A 15,599-nucleotide genomic window follows, 5' to 3' on the forward strand; every position below is an offset into this window, starting at 1 on the left:
ATATTGATCACTCTTTGCCAAACAGCTTTTGTCAGTTTTTTACTAACATGTACAGTATTTTACATTTACATGAACTAAGCATGACAGAAGCCAAGAAGTTTATTGAATAAATGTCTGTAACAAATTTATCTTCAATGTTTACTGGGATATTTGAAGTGTTAAATGTCTTGAGTGTTTAGTGTTTAGTGCCTTAAATGAAAAACGAAAAAAAAAAAAAAAACATTCTATTCCTTCACTATTTCTTAAATCCTATTCTAGACAACTTAAATCCTATTCTGTGAAACTTTGTATTGCTAGCACTTCTCATGTTATTGCCTCCTTAAGATCAATCGCTTATATTAAACATGTTATATTCCTCATTTGTGAGTCTCTTTGGATAAAAGCGTCTGCTAAATGAATAAATGTAAATGTAACGGGGATAACTCTAAACCTACTCAGAGATACAAATTCAAATACAAAAATCTTATTATAAATCAAAAGCCTTTCAGAAAAAAAAAAAAAAAAAAAAGCATCAGCAACCATTTATTAATATATATATTAGCACTTTATTGGTACAGGTTTAGATAATTGATTTTACAAATATGCTAATGCACATCAAATTAGACATTTTCCACAGTTTTTTGCATGGTTTTGACATGAAACTCTGATCTATCAGGAATGACCTGCAGAAGCTCTGATACACTGAAGGATTGTATTACTGTAACATGTTCCCTGTTTTATACTAGATCCTTTTTCTGAACACACTGTATTACAAGGATCTTTGAGTTAAATGGTAACCTGTGTGAATGTAGCTACAAGAAAGCAAAAATATATTTGTGTTGTTTCACTTTTGTAATTTTTTTTTTTTTTTTTTTTTTCCAATTATTCATTTATTTATTACAAGTTAGAGAGAGGGTATGTCTCCATTTTGTTACAATATGAATGTGTTAATTTTGGATATCAAAATTATGGTGAGGAGAGAGAAAATCAACATGGCAACTGAGGGTCTAACAATACATAGGGAAATTTTACCAGAAAGTGACACATTATATCACATTAACTTTCTTTACAGAAGCTGTACAATCTGTAACTGTAATGAAAACGAGCAGCATTATTGTTCTTATTATATACTATAATGTTCATCTAACAGAAGAAAGAATGAATAAATCAAAGTTCTATGTGAATTCAGCTCTATTAAACACTGCACAAAATGAGTGGAGGTTGTAATCTTTAACTTGCAACACATTTGCTTCACCTGTACGACTCAGTCAACACAGAAGATTTTGCTCATTTACATGTTCTGTAAGATGAGTCAAGGGCTTGTAATATTCAATATTCAGGCATAAAATGCAGCGCTCATTTATTAACACATCCTCTTTCTGAATGTTTACTTTTCTGGTGTTTTGATTAAACCAATTACACAGTAACTGCAGTGAAATATTACCTGAAGGTTAATGGTTTGAACAAAATACCACTGACCTGTAGAATTATTAAAATAGACATCTTCTCAATGAATGTCCAGACGAAACTAGGCAAAATTGGTTGAGAGATTCTGATGAACATTTATCTTAAAAAAAAAAAAAAAAATACATGAATCACACTGTTCTTTGTGTAATCTAAGTACTGTTAATAGTGTTTGTTATATACTGCTCCGAAACACGAATGGTTGAGGATCCAAATGCAGTCTTTATTTAGAGGGTATACCCTAATATTTGTATACCCTATATATATATATACCCTATAATATTTGGATTATAATCCAAAAACAGGGAAAGGTCATACGCAGGAGAGCAATCCAAACAATAACTGAGATAAGGGCAGATGTAAACTGAGAAATCCAAAATACCAGGCAGAGAATCAAAAACAAGACATGGGAAAACCAGGATACAAGGCCCAGAGAAGCAGTACAAACAGACATGCAAGATCTAGCGAGGAGTTACTGATAAACCCATTTATGAGAATGACAAAAGTCTGGGGTGGAGTGCCCCCTGATGGCTCTCAAGGGCACTCCAGCTGATGAACGTGACGGTGTTTGACACTGCACTGGAGTCTATCAGTGTGACCCTGCATGACTGAGTTTTATGTAAATTACAATTTTATGATTTTACACTTTTTGTGCTGTTATATTCTGGCTGTTTGTTCTGCATCATTCTAATAACAGAATGTATCCCAGCAAACACATTTACGGTGTGGCAACGTCTGTGGCACGTTGCATTTCTACTATGGCAACGTCGCGGTCTAAGTGCCCACAACATTGACAACGTAGAATTGTAAGACGCCACAGGTACGGTGTACATTTTAGGACTTCCTCACACCTCAGTCATACAACAAAAAGGCGTCATGCCTCAGACTAAAAGGCTTCTGTCATCGGACAAAACGGCATCGCGCCTCAGACTGAAAGTCTTCAGGGTCTCAGGAAAAACCACGTCAGGTGTCAGGTCTCGTACAATTAGGCATCGAACGAAACAGCCTCAGACCAAAAGGCTTCAGACGAAAAGGCATCGGACTAAAAGGCATCAGGTTTTTTTTTTTTTTGTTTTTTTTTTGTATAGCCTAACTTTCTATTGGCTTTTATCCCACCATAATGCCGTCCTTCAGTTGTCTTTTTCTTTACTGTTACTATTCCCAAATTGATGTAAGATGTGTGTGCGTGCATGTTAATTATGTAGAATCTATCTGATGATGGTATTCATGTAGGCTATTTATAAGAAAAGAAAAGAACAGAAAAGAACATGTCGATTTTCACATTGGTCTGCAGAAAAACAGCAATGGGCTGAATGAAAATGTAAAATGTGACTCTTCCATCCAGATAGTGGTATTCTGTTTTTATTGTTATTTTTATTTTTTATGCATTCCATTTTTATTCTTATGTATTTGTTTCCTTTTTATGTAAAGCACTTTGAATTACCATTGTGTATGAAATGTGCTAAATAAAATTGTCTTGCCTTGCCTAATCGACTCTCTGACAGTAGGTGGCGCTGGAACAGAAGAAATAAAGCCGTTTCCCTGGTAACCTCTGTACACAAAGCAGCTGTGCTTATAACAGCGCATTCAAGTAGCTCGAAAGATTTTTTACACCTCTTATAAAAATGAACCATGGTTTCACTACAAATAAAACAAAATGGTTATTGTAATTGACAATGGTAACCACAAATTAACCATGGTTTTGCTACACTATAGTTTATGGTATTTGTAGTAAAATTATTGTTATACAAATAGTAGCCTATCAATCCGGGAAAAAAAAAAAACAACAACAACAAAAAAATCATAGTTACACACTTTTAACCATGGTTAATTTTCGTATGTGTTCACAATAGTTTGCAATGCAAGCTATTTGCAATATGTTATTTTGCTAACTTTTTATACATGCAAATAAAACTAGTGAATAATACAAATTTACAAATTCTCAGTGGGATATGTTTTATACAACTTAGTGTAACATTTAACAGAAAACTGCATGCACGTGACATCACATTGAGGCGGGGCAATTCGCTTCTTTCTAAGTCCGTTTCGTCTGATGCCTTTATGTATGATGCCGTTTTGTCTGATGCTTTTTTATCTGAGTCCGTTTCGTTCGATGCCTATTTGTACGAGACCTGACACCTGTCGTCGTTTTTCCTGAGACCTGAAGCCTTTCAGTCTGAGGCGCGATGCCGTTTTGTCCGATGACAGAAGCCTTTTCGTTGTATGACTGAGGTGTGAGGAAGTCCTAAAATGAACACCGTGCACAGGGCTGTAGCAACGCTATTACGCAACATTGAGCAACTGCGACACGACGTTCTGACAACTTATTATAACAGAAATAACTTGTTATAACAGAAACGGATATTGAAACACTAAAACAGGAACTTTTTTTTCCGCTAAAGGACAAATGTTTGAACAATTCTTTACCACAAGTGTTCTTTCTTCATTTGGTGTTTACATTGTTAAATGTATTTTCTTTATGGATAATTTTATATTTTTTTAAGGTTAAAACTGCACATCAATTACGATTCCCGATTACACATTAGTTAAATAACCTTCTTGTCCAACATCCCATTAGGCCTTTTTTTTTTATATGTCTGCCACAATAAGAGTTGTTGCTGAAGATACTTCTTACTTGTGTGCTGAAAATTGCAGAATTTTGGCATGTCAAACACAATGATAGCTGCTTAATCAGAAGAGGAACATAGTGAACAGAGCATAAACAATTTATCAGAATGTTCTAGAGACATGATTTTGGGCTCTTTGCTTGCACTGGGGCTTGAGGGCCTAATGAGGCTCTTGATGGGTCCTGAGCAAAGACTATAGAATAACACAAGACGTATCACTCGTATTGTTTTGAATGGGAGAAAGTGTAACGCGGAATAAGTCCCGCCTTAAAAATAAGAGCCAATCGCCGACTGGTAAAGTCATCGCGTCACTGCAGCGGCCGTTAGAAGCACTGGTTTCTATAGAACAGTCAGACGCGCGCCTCCGAAACGAGGCACAAGAGACGCGCATTTAGGTCTGCGCATGCGCATTAGTTTGATCCAGCCTGAAAAATAGTTTTTTTTTTGTCATGATTCGAGCGTTTGGAAAAAAAAAATTATGAGACAGTTGTTGTCAGATTTCATTGGTGATTTCAAATATGAAATTTAATCGAAAGCTTGGCAAACAGCTTTGGAGAATTTGATGTTTCCCCATTCAAAGAGATAGGAGTTGCACTTGCATGCCCCAGAGGCGTTTCAAAGATGGCTGCCGAGTGAAATGACTTATGTCTTAAAGGGACTTTGGTCCTGAGGCCCCAGCCATATCTCAAAACCAGAAATCTGTGGAGTCCTGCAGTCTTCTTGTGACAAAGTTTATAACTCCAGCATCCTGGTGCCACAGCAACAATAAAAGAAACAAAATGAACTGAAGGTATCTATGTATTTAACAGGCTTCAGTAGTTTTGTAACCATATAAAAGACAATACAACAATGCTGTAATACATACAACACAGGCAAGTTTTTTTTGGACAAAAAAAAATGTGTAAAACTAAAGACAAATGTTGTCAGTGTCACGCTGGGTTGCAGGAAGGGAAACACAGACGAAGAGAATAAATCCAAAATACTGGTTTAATGAATAATCCAACAGGGAGACAGGCAGTCAGGTGCAACACAACATAATCGGACAATGAACAGACCAAGACTGAGTGAACGGGAGGAACTTAAGTAGCAGACTTAACAGGGGTAATTAATGGAACACAGGTGATACAAATGAACTAGTGATGACATTAACAGATGATGGCGGGAAACTGAACAAAGGAACATGTGACAAAGGAACATGTGACAAATGAAAACAAACCAAAAGTCCTTAAACTGAAACTAAACAGACTGTGACAGTCAGACTCCTCCTAGACTGTATTATTACAATTAATGGCAAAATTAATGTTTGAAAATGTATACTAACATTTCCTACAGGCGCAGTGAAGTAAAAGATATAAACAACTATCTTAAAACTACCTTATTAACTGAGTATGACAGAAGCAAAAATTGTTACATATTTAACAACATTTGAAGTGGTCAGTGTCTTGATAAAGTGCTTTAATGCTGCTTTCCAGGCAGCTCGGAATTTGGATTTTTCCCACCTCCTACTTGATATAAAGTTCAGAACGTCTCTCGAAGTCGGACGTTCCACCTCTGAACTCAGCGAGATGCGTCATTTGATGTCACTTCCAAGATGGCGGCAAGTCCTGCTTCCAATGAGCATAGCGTAGAACTACCTAAATGTCAAATATAAAAACTTTAAGGTTAGGCATTATGTATATGATAGGCCTACTTTAATTTTTGCTTTTCATCAGCTGTTTATCAGCAATAATTGACAAAAACATGAAATGGTCTCATAGCAACATCCTGTGGTTTACATGTGAACTTGACACTGAAACTCACTGAGGTCTGATGACACATTTAAAGGATTAGTTCACTTTTAAATAAACTTTTGCTGATAATTTACTCACCCCCATGTCATCCAAGATGTCCATGTCTTTCTTTCTTCAGTCGAAAAAAAAGTAACTGGCGCTGCGTTCCTTCCGTAAGTTGAATAGGGAAGGCGTAGGACATACAGCATAAGCTTTTTGGAGAATACAGAAATGCGGTGGCACTTAGAAGGCGAACGTTTGTTTATATAAAGTATATACAGTTGTATTTTTTTCGAAAATGGCCGATCGTTTTGCTAGATAAGACCCTTATTCATCGTCTGATATCGTTTAAAGCCCTTTGAAGCTGCATTGAAACTGTCATTTGGACCTTGAACCGTTTGGTGTCCATTGAAGTCCATTATATGGAGAAAAATCCTGGAATGTTTTCATCAAAAACCTTAATTTTTTTTTGACTGAAGAAAGAAAGACATGGACATCTTGGATGACATGGGGGTGAGTAAATTATCAGCAAACGTTTATTTAAAAGTGAACTAATCCTTTAAGACGAGATTGGAAGTGGGAATGTCCCAACTGAAGTGTCTCGTTTCAGACCTCAGTAAGTAATGGTCATAACAGGTCAAAACAAAACAAGCTTGCAAAAATTGTAAATCTTTGTTAAGACAAGAAAGCCAAACATGGAGGTGTGTTTTGAGGCAGTGCACTGGGGCTCTTTGAGGATCCATGAGGTCTTTAATGTCCTCTAAGGGCCCTAGATGTATCTTAGCACCAGAATATTATAAACACATGGAGCCCTTCTCATGTGTGTATATGACAAACATCCTGGTGCTCAGAGTTTCCACATCAAACACCACTCCTTACTAGTAAATGAAACGCATCAGATAATGGCATCAGGTCACACCTCTGCAAACTACTGAAGAGAAATCAAACTAAATGATACAAAAACACAATACAAAATGCCAATATACAATACAAAAGAAAAATCAAGAGAAATATTACCATTATAACAATGCAAAAAAGATTTAAAGCAAAACAAATATAGGTACATGTGCCAATTAATTCAAAACTTTCAATTGAATTAAAACAAGCAACACATGCAATCAAAACTACATGCTGATATTGTATGCTTATAAACAAGCAAAGTTTGAAATGCAAATGCTTTCTCTCTTTCAGGTTTTTTTTTTTTTTTGTAGGTCAGAATGAGGATGTAACTGATAAAAATAAATAAAACCAAGACATGAGGAAGTATATGATACACAACATACTTGCTCACTCAGCAGCTCATCTAGTCTCTCTCCTCCCATAAGAGAACATCACCCTTGAGTCTCTCAGCTCAACAGTCTGTCAGGATGCAAACAAGAGAGAAGAACTTTGAAGCAGATCTTTCTGGTTTGAGCCCAGATATGAAAAAGAAAACAGGTAATTTCTTGTTGTAGAATAATGTAAACTGTTTGTGAATTCATTTTTGAAAACCATTTGAAAGCCAAATTCATTAAAAGTCCAGGCTGTATTTTCCAGTTGTTTTCAGTTCTCTCTCTTTCATTTTTCTCCGTAGCTCAGAATGAGGATGTTGCTGGAAACTCTGCAATCTTGTTCTGCTCTTACAGTGACAATAAACTACAAATTAAGACGTGACATTAAGACGTGACATAAGGAATATATGAGACATTATTCAGAGAAATGTTTCACTTGAGGATCAGAATCCTGAAAACATCATTTTACCAGAGGAGTTTATGAAAGAAACTCATGTAAGTCTGAGTATATTTATTCATTTAATTTACAGCTGTCCATTTCACTTATTGGACCAAACGTCACACCAGACATAAGGACAATACAACTAACTGCTAAAACGACTAGCTAATTTTTATTATTATGTATATAACTTGATTATATTTCAGTGAATATTTTGTAGTCTATATGAAGAGGAGAAATTAATGCTTTTTATTGATTTTATTAAAGTCCAGACATGACAGAGATACAATGATTGAGATCAGAAACATGTTCAGTATTGATAAGAATGAAAATTCAGTAGAAGATCAAGAGTGAAAACTTGTGAAAAGCATGTAAAGGTCAATCTGGATGTATAATATATGGTTTGTGATCAGTTTACCTGGTTACTGACGTCAATTTCGTCTGATGTCATACAGTACGTCTGATGGTGTATTGAGCGGAAGATATAGGCCTACTTTCTGTTGCTTGAAAAAGTAGTATTTAATTAATTACTTAAAATTACTTAATTTTAAAAACATATATTAACATTGGGCCACCATGTTGATCAGGTACGTTTGATGAATTCTGAATGAAATGGTACTTCTTAGCAATGACGGTCTGAGTTGTGCTGTGCCTGGCCTGCTGTGTTTTTGTTACCATGCTTTATTTAAACTGGAATAACAAATGGAAAACTTTTAAGCATCATTAATACATTAAACATGAATTATTTTAAATCTGATTATCAGGTTTATCTGCTCTAACTATTATTTTGATTTAGCCATTAGCAATTAGCATTAGCATTGCATTACCATCTTTTGTGTCTCAGTGTATATGCAGTCAGTTTTAGTTGATAGTAGTTTGATCTTTCGGTGTATTTAAGTTTTGTATATATGTATTAATTTACTCAACTGATGACTTTTGACAATTTAATTGAATAATGATAAAAAATATATATGTATGATAGGCTACATCTGAATTATGAATTCAGTGATCAATGAATGAATGATTCCCCTCAATAAAATACTGTAATAACTAAAATAGTAATAAAATAGTAATAACTACTGTAATAAAATAGTAATAATGGTTGTGTCTGACTTAAAAATAATAATAGTGTCTGACTTAAAAGAATGTATAAGTTTTACCCAGAGGCATAGCAAAGAAAAGTGGTGAGGAGTAAATTTTTACATACACGTGTTTTCATCTCTAATAAGACAAGCGATGCATTCACATACATCTTTATACTTACGGTTTTATCTAGACTTTAATTAGTAACTTCTAAATTCATGAAAAAAAAATTTCTCCCATGTAATATCAGTGATGCACAATCTATTCTGCACACAACCTATTCTGAGCAGGGTTTGGTTAATTTTTGTAATATACCTGTAACAGGTTCTAAAATGTGTCACTTGATTTATACATATTATACATTAAAAATTGATTTGTGGTGTTATTTATAATAAATACTTTGAAATTTACCAGGCAGCGGGGCTTCAGCTGGGTCTTTAAGCACATATGGCTACAATTATTTCCCTCTTGGTGTCTGTGATTCCCTAAATGTAATTATTATCACTTAAAGTGTGTGTGCAGGTTTGACTGTGAGCAGAGGCAGCCTAAGCAGTTCGGGGGCCCATTTCAAACAAACAGTCCCTCAAATTAACAGTGGTGGCATTTTCACCCCAGGCTCCAGTTAATTTTTAAACCTGGTGTCTGAGTGGCGTGATGGTGGAGCTCTTTTTTTCTTCTTCTTCTTCTTTTTCTGTAAGGGTTACGTTTAGGTAGTGGTATCCAGCTAACAGTGTTGGGCTTGTTACCCAAAGAAAAAAAAAATTATTACTCATTACTCGTTACTCTTTCAAAACTAATATTGTTACTTTACTTATTACTCCCTGCCAACAGTAATTCCTTACAGTACTCGTTATATTACTCATTACACCCCACAAGCCATGTAATGCCAGAGTTAAGTAATGCCACAACTTACATTTGACAGCGGTGTTCTTGTCAACTATTCTAAATATTATGTATTATAAAATCAAAGTAATGGCAACATTTCCAGCTGCTGAATATAAGCAAATATAAGTCTTTATATAAGTAAATATAAGTCTTTAAGCACAGACTGTTTACTCGGCGGCCATTTCGGCCATTTGCAACATCTCTAGGCAGCTATAGAGTGTTGCAGGTGTGATGTCTTAACTCGGAAGACTAATTCGCCACTGGTTCCCTCGAGATTTTCCTATGGATTTTTATAATGTGGTTTTCTGCAGTAATAATGTCTTGACAATCCTGGACGTTTTGCTCTAAAACATAATACACACACTCCTATCAAAAATGCAAATTTAAAAGCTGTTTTGTTTATTTAAAAAAAAAAAAAAAAGTCATTAGTTAAAAACGTTTGGGGTGTGAGTGTGCGCAGTTAACATTACAGAGCAAAACGTCCAAGTGTCGTCAAATTATGTTTTACCACAGACCTTATTTTACTCATAAATGTAAAAACCCCATTATAGAAAAAAACCCATAGGAAAATATTGAGGGAACCACTGGCGAATTAGTCTTTCGGGTTTGACATCTTAGCTGCAGCACTCTATCTCAGGCATCCAAGACCAAGTCCTATTAAATGGGGAAATCCTGAAATCTTAAAAACTGATTGCTACACCCACATTTAAATTACAGATATTTTAAATCAGCTACAAACATCTGATGTGAACTGCCCCATAAATGTCTTAAATAGCCTTAAAACAGCTTATATTTCAGGCTGGTTTTAAGTGTGCATCTCAGAACACAGTTCTGGCACACTTCATGTGCACTTGCAGTCTTAAGGATTTACAATGGCCACCGTGTGAGTGTGTCCGTTAACTCCACGAGACCCAGGGTAGGGTGTAGGGTGTCCCATTTGTCATTTTAGGCCCTGTCTCAAAACGCACCTTAAACCCTTGTGGTCTTCCTTTGAGTCCAAGCCCTCGAGCTCCGCAGCAGACTTCTACCCGACAGTCAAAGCGGCATTACATCACAAAAGTGTGGACTCAAAGGAAGACTGTGAGGGTTTAGGGTGTAATTTGGGACAGGGCCAAATTGATGCTTCCTCGAGTCGTTTCCTCACTCCTCCAGCCTGTGATCCAGAAACCGATCAAAGTGAGCCATTACCAAAAGGCAATAGAAAATTAACCTGATAAAAAAACAATGAAAGTCTTTGAGATGTCCTCAAACAAACATGTGTGTGTGTGTGTGTGTTAGAATAATTGCTACAACCCTGGTTTTATCCTCCATTAACAAACAAATATAAAAACTTAACATCCAACATTAAAAATAAACTGACAGATCACTTTTGTCCACTGACAAAAATTAGATTATTTAACCACAAAGTCATCTTATCCCACCTGTGTGGGAATCAAACTTTGACTTTGCCTTCACTAGTGTCATGATCTACCACAGGAATTTTTTGTTCTGTCTCTGCAGATGGTGCTTCATCTGTGTGTTTACAGTACTGATAAATAAAGGTGAGCATCTGAACAACACATTTAAAAGTTAAAATCATGCTACATTAATAAATGCCAGACTGTGTGTTTACAGTTACAGTTTCTGTCATTTCAGTGTCTCTGCAGGTCACGGTAAAGGCTGTTATTGGTGGTTCAGTTGTCCTGCCGTGTTCTTCCACTGAACATGATCTTAAACTCCAAGACACTGATGTGCACTGGAGAAACAATAATGACAAAATTGTGTATAGTATAATTAAGGGTAAATATTCAGTAGATGGACAGGACCCACAGTACAAGAACAGAGCTGAAACTTTCCCATCAGAGAATGAGAGAGGACACTTCCCCCTCAAACTCAACAATCTGACAAATGCTGATGCAGGAGAGTTCAACTGCTTCATCACACACTTATCTCAACAGGAGACTGTACAACTAATCATCGGTACGTGAAACTGGTTGAATGTATGAGGATTTTAATTTAAAAAGTTTTAATACAATCTGAATACAATAAGTGTTGGACCAACTAGTGATGCTCCAGACTGAATGCTGCTATAAATTATAAACTGATCTGTTGTCTTTATCACTGTGCAGTTTTTCTTTACTTTTTTGTTGCAGAATCACTAGCAGAAAAAGAAATCAAATCCACCAAACAAGAAAACCAAGAAGAAGAAACGGGTGCAGACAGTGTGGAGACATCATCACATGCAATTTACATTGTAACAGCTGTATTATTGTTGCTGATAGTATCTATAGTGTGTTTCTTCATTTTTATCTGTAAAAGAATAATTTAAGCTGCCCCATGCTCTTCTGCCTCAACTGAAGTACAAAGAACAGTGACAGAAATGACAAGTTGGGTCGAAAAGTTTCACCTTTCACTTTTTTGGTCTGAAGTGTTGCTAAAAAGCTACATATGCCCGTGACCATGGTGGCCGAGCCTGGGGTCCTGGGTAAGGCCATGAAGGCCCATCCTCCCTGGTCTCCTAAGTTGCCGGCGCCGCCCTGGTCTCCTGAGTTGCCGGCACTACCCTGGCCCCCTGAACTGTCGGCACCGCCCTGGTCCCCTGAACCAGTGCTACCCTGGAGGCTTCCCCTCTTGTTTAACTTTCTTCAAGCCAGCCTCCAGGGCATACACCCTCCCACCCCACTTGACCCCACTGTCCTTCTGGGAGGGGGGAGTAATGTCACAGTTTAGGGTTGCCTTTTGCTTGTGTCTTCTGTTCCTGTGTTTCTTTGTTCAGTTTCCCGCCACTCTTGTTTCCACAGTTACTGTCATGATTTGTTTTAGCTGTGTGTCATTATTTATCTCATTTCTCTTTCCTATTTAAGCTGCACCCTTGCCTTCACTCTTTTTCCAGTCACTGTTATGTTTAGATGTGTTTGCATTGCCTGTTTGCCTGCCTTAAATTAAACCTTTTGAGTTTTTGAAAACCTGATTCTTCTGTCTTCTTCGGATTACCTGCACACACTGTTACAGTAATCTGTTTGAAAAGAGAGATGTCAGTCATTCACAAGTCACCTCGTTATCCTCACAATTTGATTAAAAAAAAAAAAAAAAAAAATCAATAAAAAATAAAAAGTATTGCATAGAACCCTACATATAGAACTAAAACCCCCTCAGATCCCAGAGGGTTAACCCCTGAGTTTCATTTTTGCCTTGATGCGACCATGGAGGTCATACCTGCACTTCCTGTTCACCTCGACGCAACAGCAGTGGTCGCACCTGAACTTTGTGTTTGCCTCAACACGACTGCAGAGGTCATACATGAACTTCCTCATTGCCTCAACACAACCGTAGAGGTTGTACACGAACTTCCTGAAAACCAGAGACACCTTGCTGATCCAGTTATTTCCATGGAGGGCGCCCTCGAGGTGTCTGCCTGTTTTGTAATGCTTCCTGCGGCCAATGCTAACGTTTCTGTGCTTTGTGTTTCAGTTTTGCCTGATCTAGCCGTGTCTGTCCCACTAGATATGCGCTGGGGGTCTTCTGTCTCATCTGATATGCTATGGTGGTCTTCTGCTCTGCCTTGGAGGTCTGCCCTACCTGCTCAGCCTGCGCTACCCTGGCCACTGCTCCACGGACCAGGCCCACCACTGCTTCATGGTCTAGACTCACCTTTGCTCCATGGACCAGGCCCACCACAGCTCTACTTCCCTGGACTGCCAGAACCCCATGACCTTCTGCTCCACAACCCAGGTCCACCAGTGCTCCATGCCCTAGGTCCGGCAGTGCACCATGACCCTCTGCTCCACGGCCCAAGTCCGCCAGTGCACCAGAACCTTCTGCTCCAAGTCCCAGATCTGCCATTGCTCCATGGCCCTGGTCTGCCAAAGCACCATGACCCACTGCTTCATGGTCAAGGCCCGCCATTGCTCCAAGCTCCAGGCCCCCCTCTGCTCCACAATCCAAGTCCACTGCCATGCCATGATCCAGGTCCAGTTCCCCTTCACAGGCCTGGCCCTCCATCCCACCCCCTGGACTTCCTTCACTCCACCACCCTCTTGGACTTTTTGTTGTTTTTGTGGTTGTTTTTTTTTTTTTTTTTTTTGGTTGTTTTTCATGTCTTTTATTTTGTCTTTTTTATAGTCATGGTTCCTGTCATGTTCCATCATTACTTGTTCTCTGGGGCTAAGCCCTTTATCTCTTCTGACCCTAGCAACACTCCTGGCTTCTTCCTGCAGAGTCCGGATTTCACCCGGCGATTCTTGGTTTAGGTAGATGCTTTAGCCATGGGGATTGGAGCTGTCCTGGCCCAGGAATACCAAAGGCCTATGGTATTTCTTAGCTGAAAGTTGCTATCAAGAGAAAAAAGATATTCAACGATTGAAAAAGAGTCTCTGTTACTGTTTGCTTGGAAAAGTGTTTGACTTGGAAACTGACCATTCGGCCCTCAGTTGGATCAACACCATGAAGGACCACAATGCAAAGGTCACCCAGTGGTACCTATCCCTACAACCCTTCCAATTCCAAGTGCGGCACATCCCTGGGAAGAGGAATGTTGTGGCAGACTACCTGTCTCGTGTAACGTACTGTAGTCCTCCAGGAGAAGGAGGATGTGATGTGGAGGAGGAAATCTAGCCTTGGCTGAATGGCACTGGTTTACGCTGGTTTACTGGTTTACACATACATACACACAGCTCATTCACTTTTTACCCTCCGTTGCTGCTGTAGTGGTGGGTGCACACGCTAACTTCAGGCACATGGACATTAATCACGGCATCTCAACTCCTTCCCATTCCGTATATATAACACATATTATTCACACTTTTTTGCTGGAGTATATATGGAGGATACGTGTATATATTTATAAACAAATATCTATAGATTTTGTATTATTATTTTGCTGTTTGTGATTCTTTTGCCTGTTTATTTTTGTACATTTTTTTCTTTGTAAATATTGCACATCTGTGGATTACCAAAGCCTCACTGTTAATAAACATCACCTTGCACCAGACTGCATTTTTTCGAGTTGTAGAAATACAATTAATTTTGTAATTTACTGTTGTCATTACAAACCTTTCTACTTCTCTACTATAGTAAGGAGCCTCAAACTGAATGTTTTTGTCTCACTGTTGTGTGGCGCCCTCTACTGGATAAAGATCTGAACCAAATCTTTAAAAAACTGTATGCAGTGACCCTAAAAATGTTTGGAGACCCAATCCACACTTTAAAATGTTATTATATGACAAAATATTAAACCAAATGACATTTATTTAAATAAATATAGCACAAACACACTGTGTAGGAGCCTGTTTTTGCTTAGATTCAGCTTTTGAATATTTTTGTTTATATTGTTTTCATTTGTAAGCTTAATTTATGTATACCATTTAGATAAATATTCTGTTTTTTTTACATTGAAAATATGTAATATGTTAAAATTGTGTACTGGCTCTTTAAGAATTAAGACTGTGAGGTTGGGCGGTAGTGCGCTCTGGAATACAGTGGAGTCGCACAGTTCTCTTTACCGCATCCATGATATTTAAGATTTAAGATCATATTTAGCTTTTTTATTTTATTTGTTTGATTGAACTTCGAATCAAGATTAAAGGAAGATATTTGCTCAGAAAATGGAGTATGTGCATTGTTTTATTGTACACGGAGTGAGTGAAACCAAAACTGAAGCAAAATGCGCACTCACACACTGTAAATATAGCATAAACACACTGTAAGTGGCACTGTATATTTACTTAAGTGCACTTGTCCTTTTGTTTTACAGTAACCCCTGCTGAAAATCAGGCATTGCTGGTCACCAGCATAAGGTATGTTTTGCATGCTGGGACCAGCATGGGATGCTGGTTGACGGTTTTCTGTTCCCCAACATGGGATGCTGGTTACTAGATCCCCAGCATGGGAAGCGGGTGTGCTGGTGGTCCAGCTTAAGATATGTTTTGCATGCCGGAACCAGCTTGGAAAGCTGTTGTGCTGGTGGATCAGCATATGTCGTCTTTTGGAAGCTGGTATGATCCCAGCAAGACCACAACAGAGCTTGTGTATGTGTTACATATCACATTTCTTAGTGTGTGTAGTCATAGTTAAATAAAGATCATAATAAAATAAAGACAATTAT

The 15,599-nt window shown here is 37.7% G+C and overlaps 1 protein-coding gene across 4 annotated transcripts; it reads left to right on the forward strand.

The window, feature by feature from the left end:
• Positions 1–7,036: 7,036 nt before the first annotated feature.
• LOC127521781 (uncharacterized) lies at positions 7,037–15,130 on the forward strand. Of its 4 annotated transcripts, none has more exons than XM_051911208.1 (5): positions 7,037–7,276; positions 7,413–7,605; positions 11,018–11,058; positions 11,153–11,476; positions 11,650–15,130. In XM_051911208.1, exon 5 carries the CDS (start codon positions 12,700–12,702, stop codon positions 13,744–13,746), a length of 1,047 nt encoding a protein of 348 aa, XP_051767168.1. In that variant the 5' UTR covers positions 7,037–7,276; positions 7,413–7,605; positions 11,018–11,058; positions 11,153–11,476; positions 11,650–12,699; the 3' UTR covers positions 13,747–15,130. The 4 variants fall into 4 exon arrangements, with proteins under 4 accessions (XP_051767168.1, XP_051767169.1, XP_051767170.1 ...); XM_051911209.1 differs by having other exon boundaries at positions 7,418–7,605; XM_051911210.1 differs by lacking the exons at positions 7,037–7,276; positions 7,413–7,605 and adding an exon at positions 7,632–8,136.
• Positions 15,131–15,599: the final 469 nt, after the last annotated feature.

Source organism: Ctenopharyngodon idella, chromosome 10 (genome assembly GCF_019924925.1).
Source record: "Ctenopharyngodon idella isolate HZGC_01 chromosome 10, HZGC01, whole genome shotgun sequence".
In the NCBI taxonomy this organism is placed as follows: domain Eukaryota; kingdom Metazoa; phylum Chordata; class Actinopteri; order Cypriniformes; family Xenocyprididae; genus Ctenopharyngodon; species Ctenopharyngodon idella.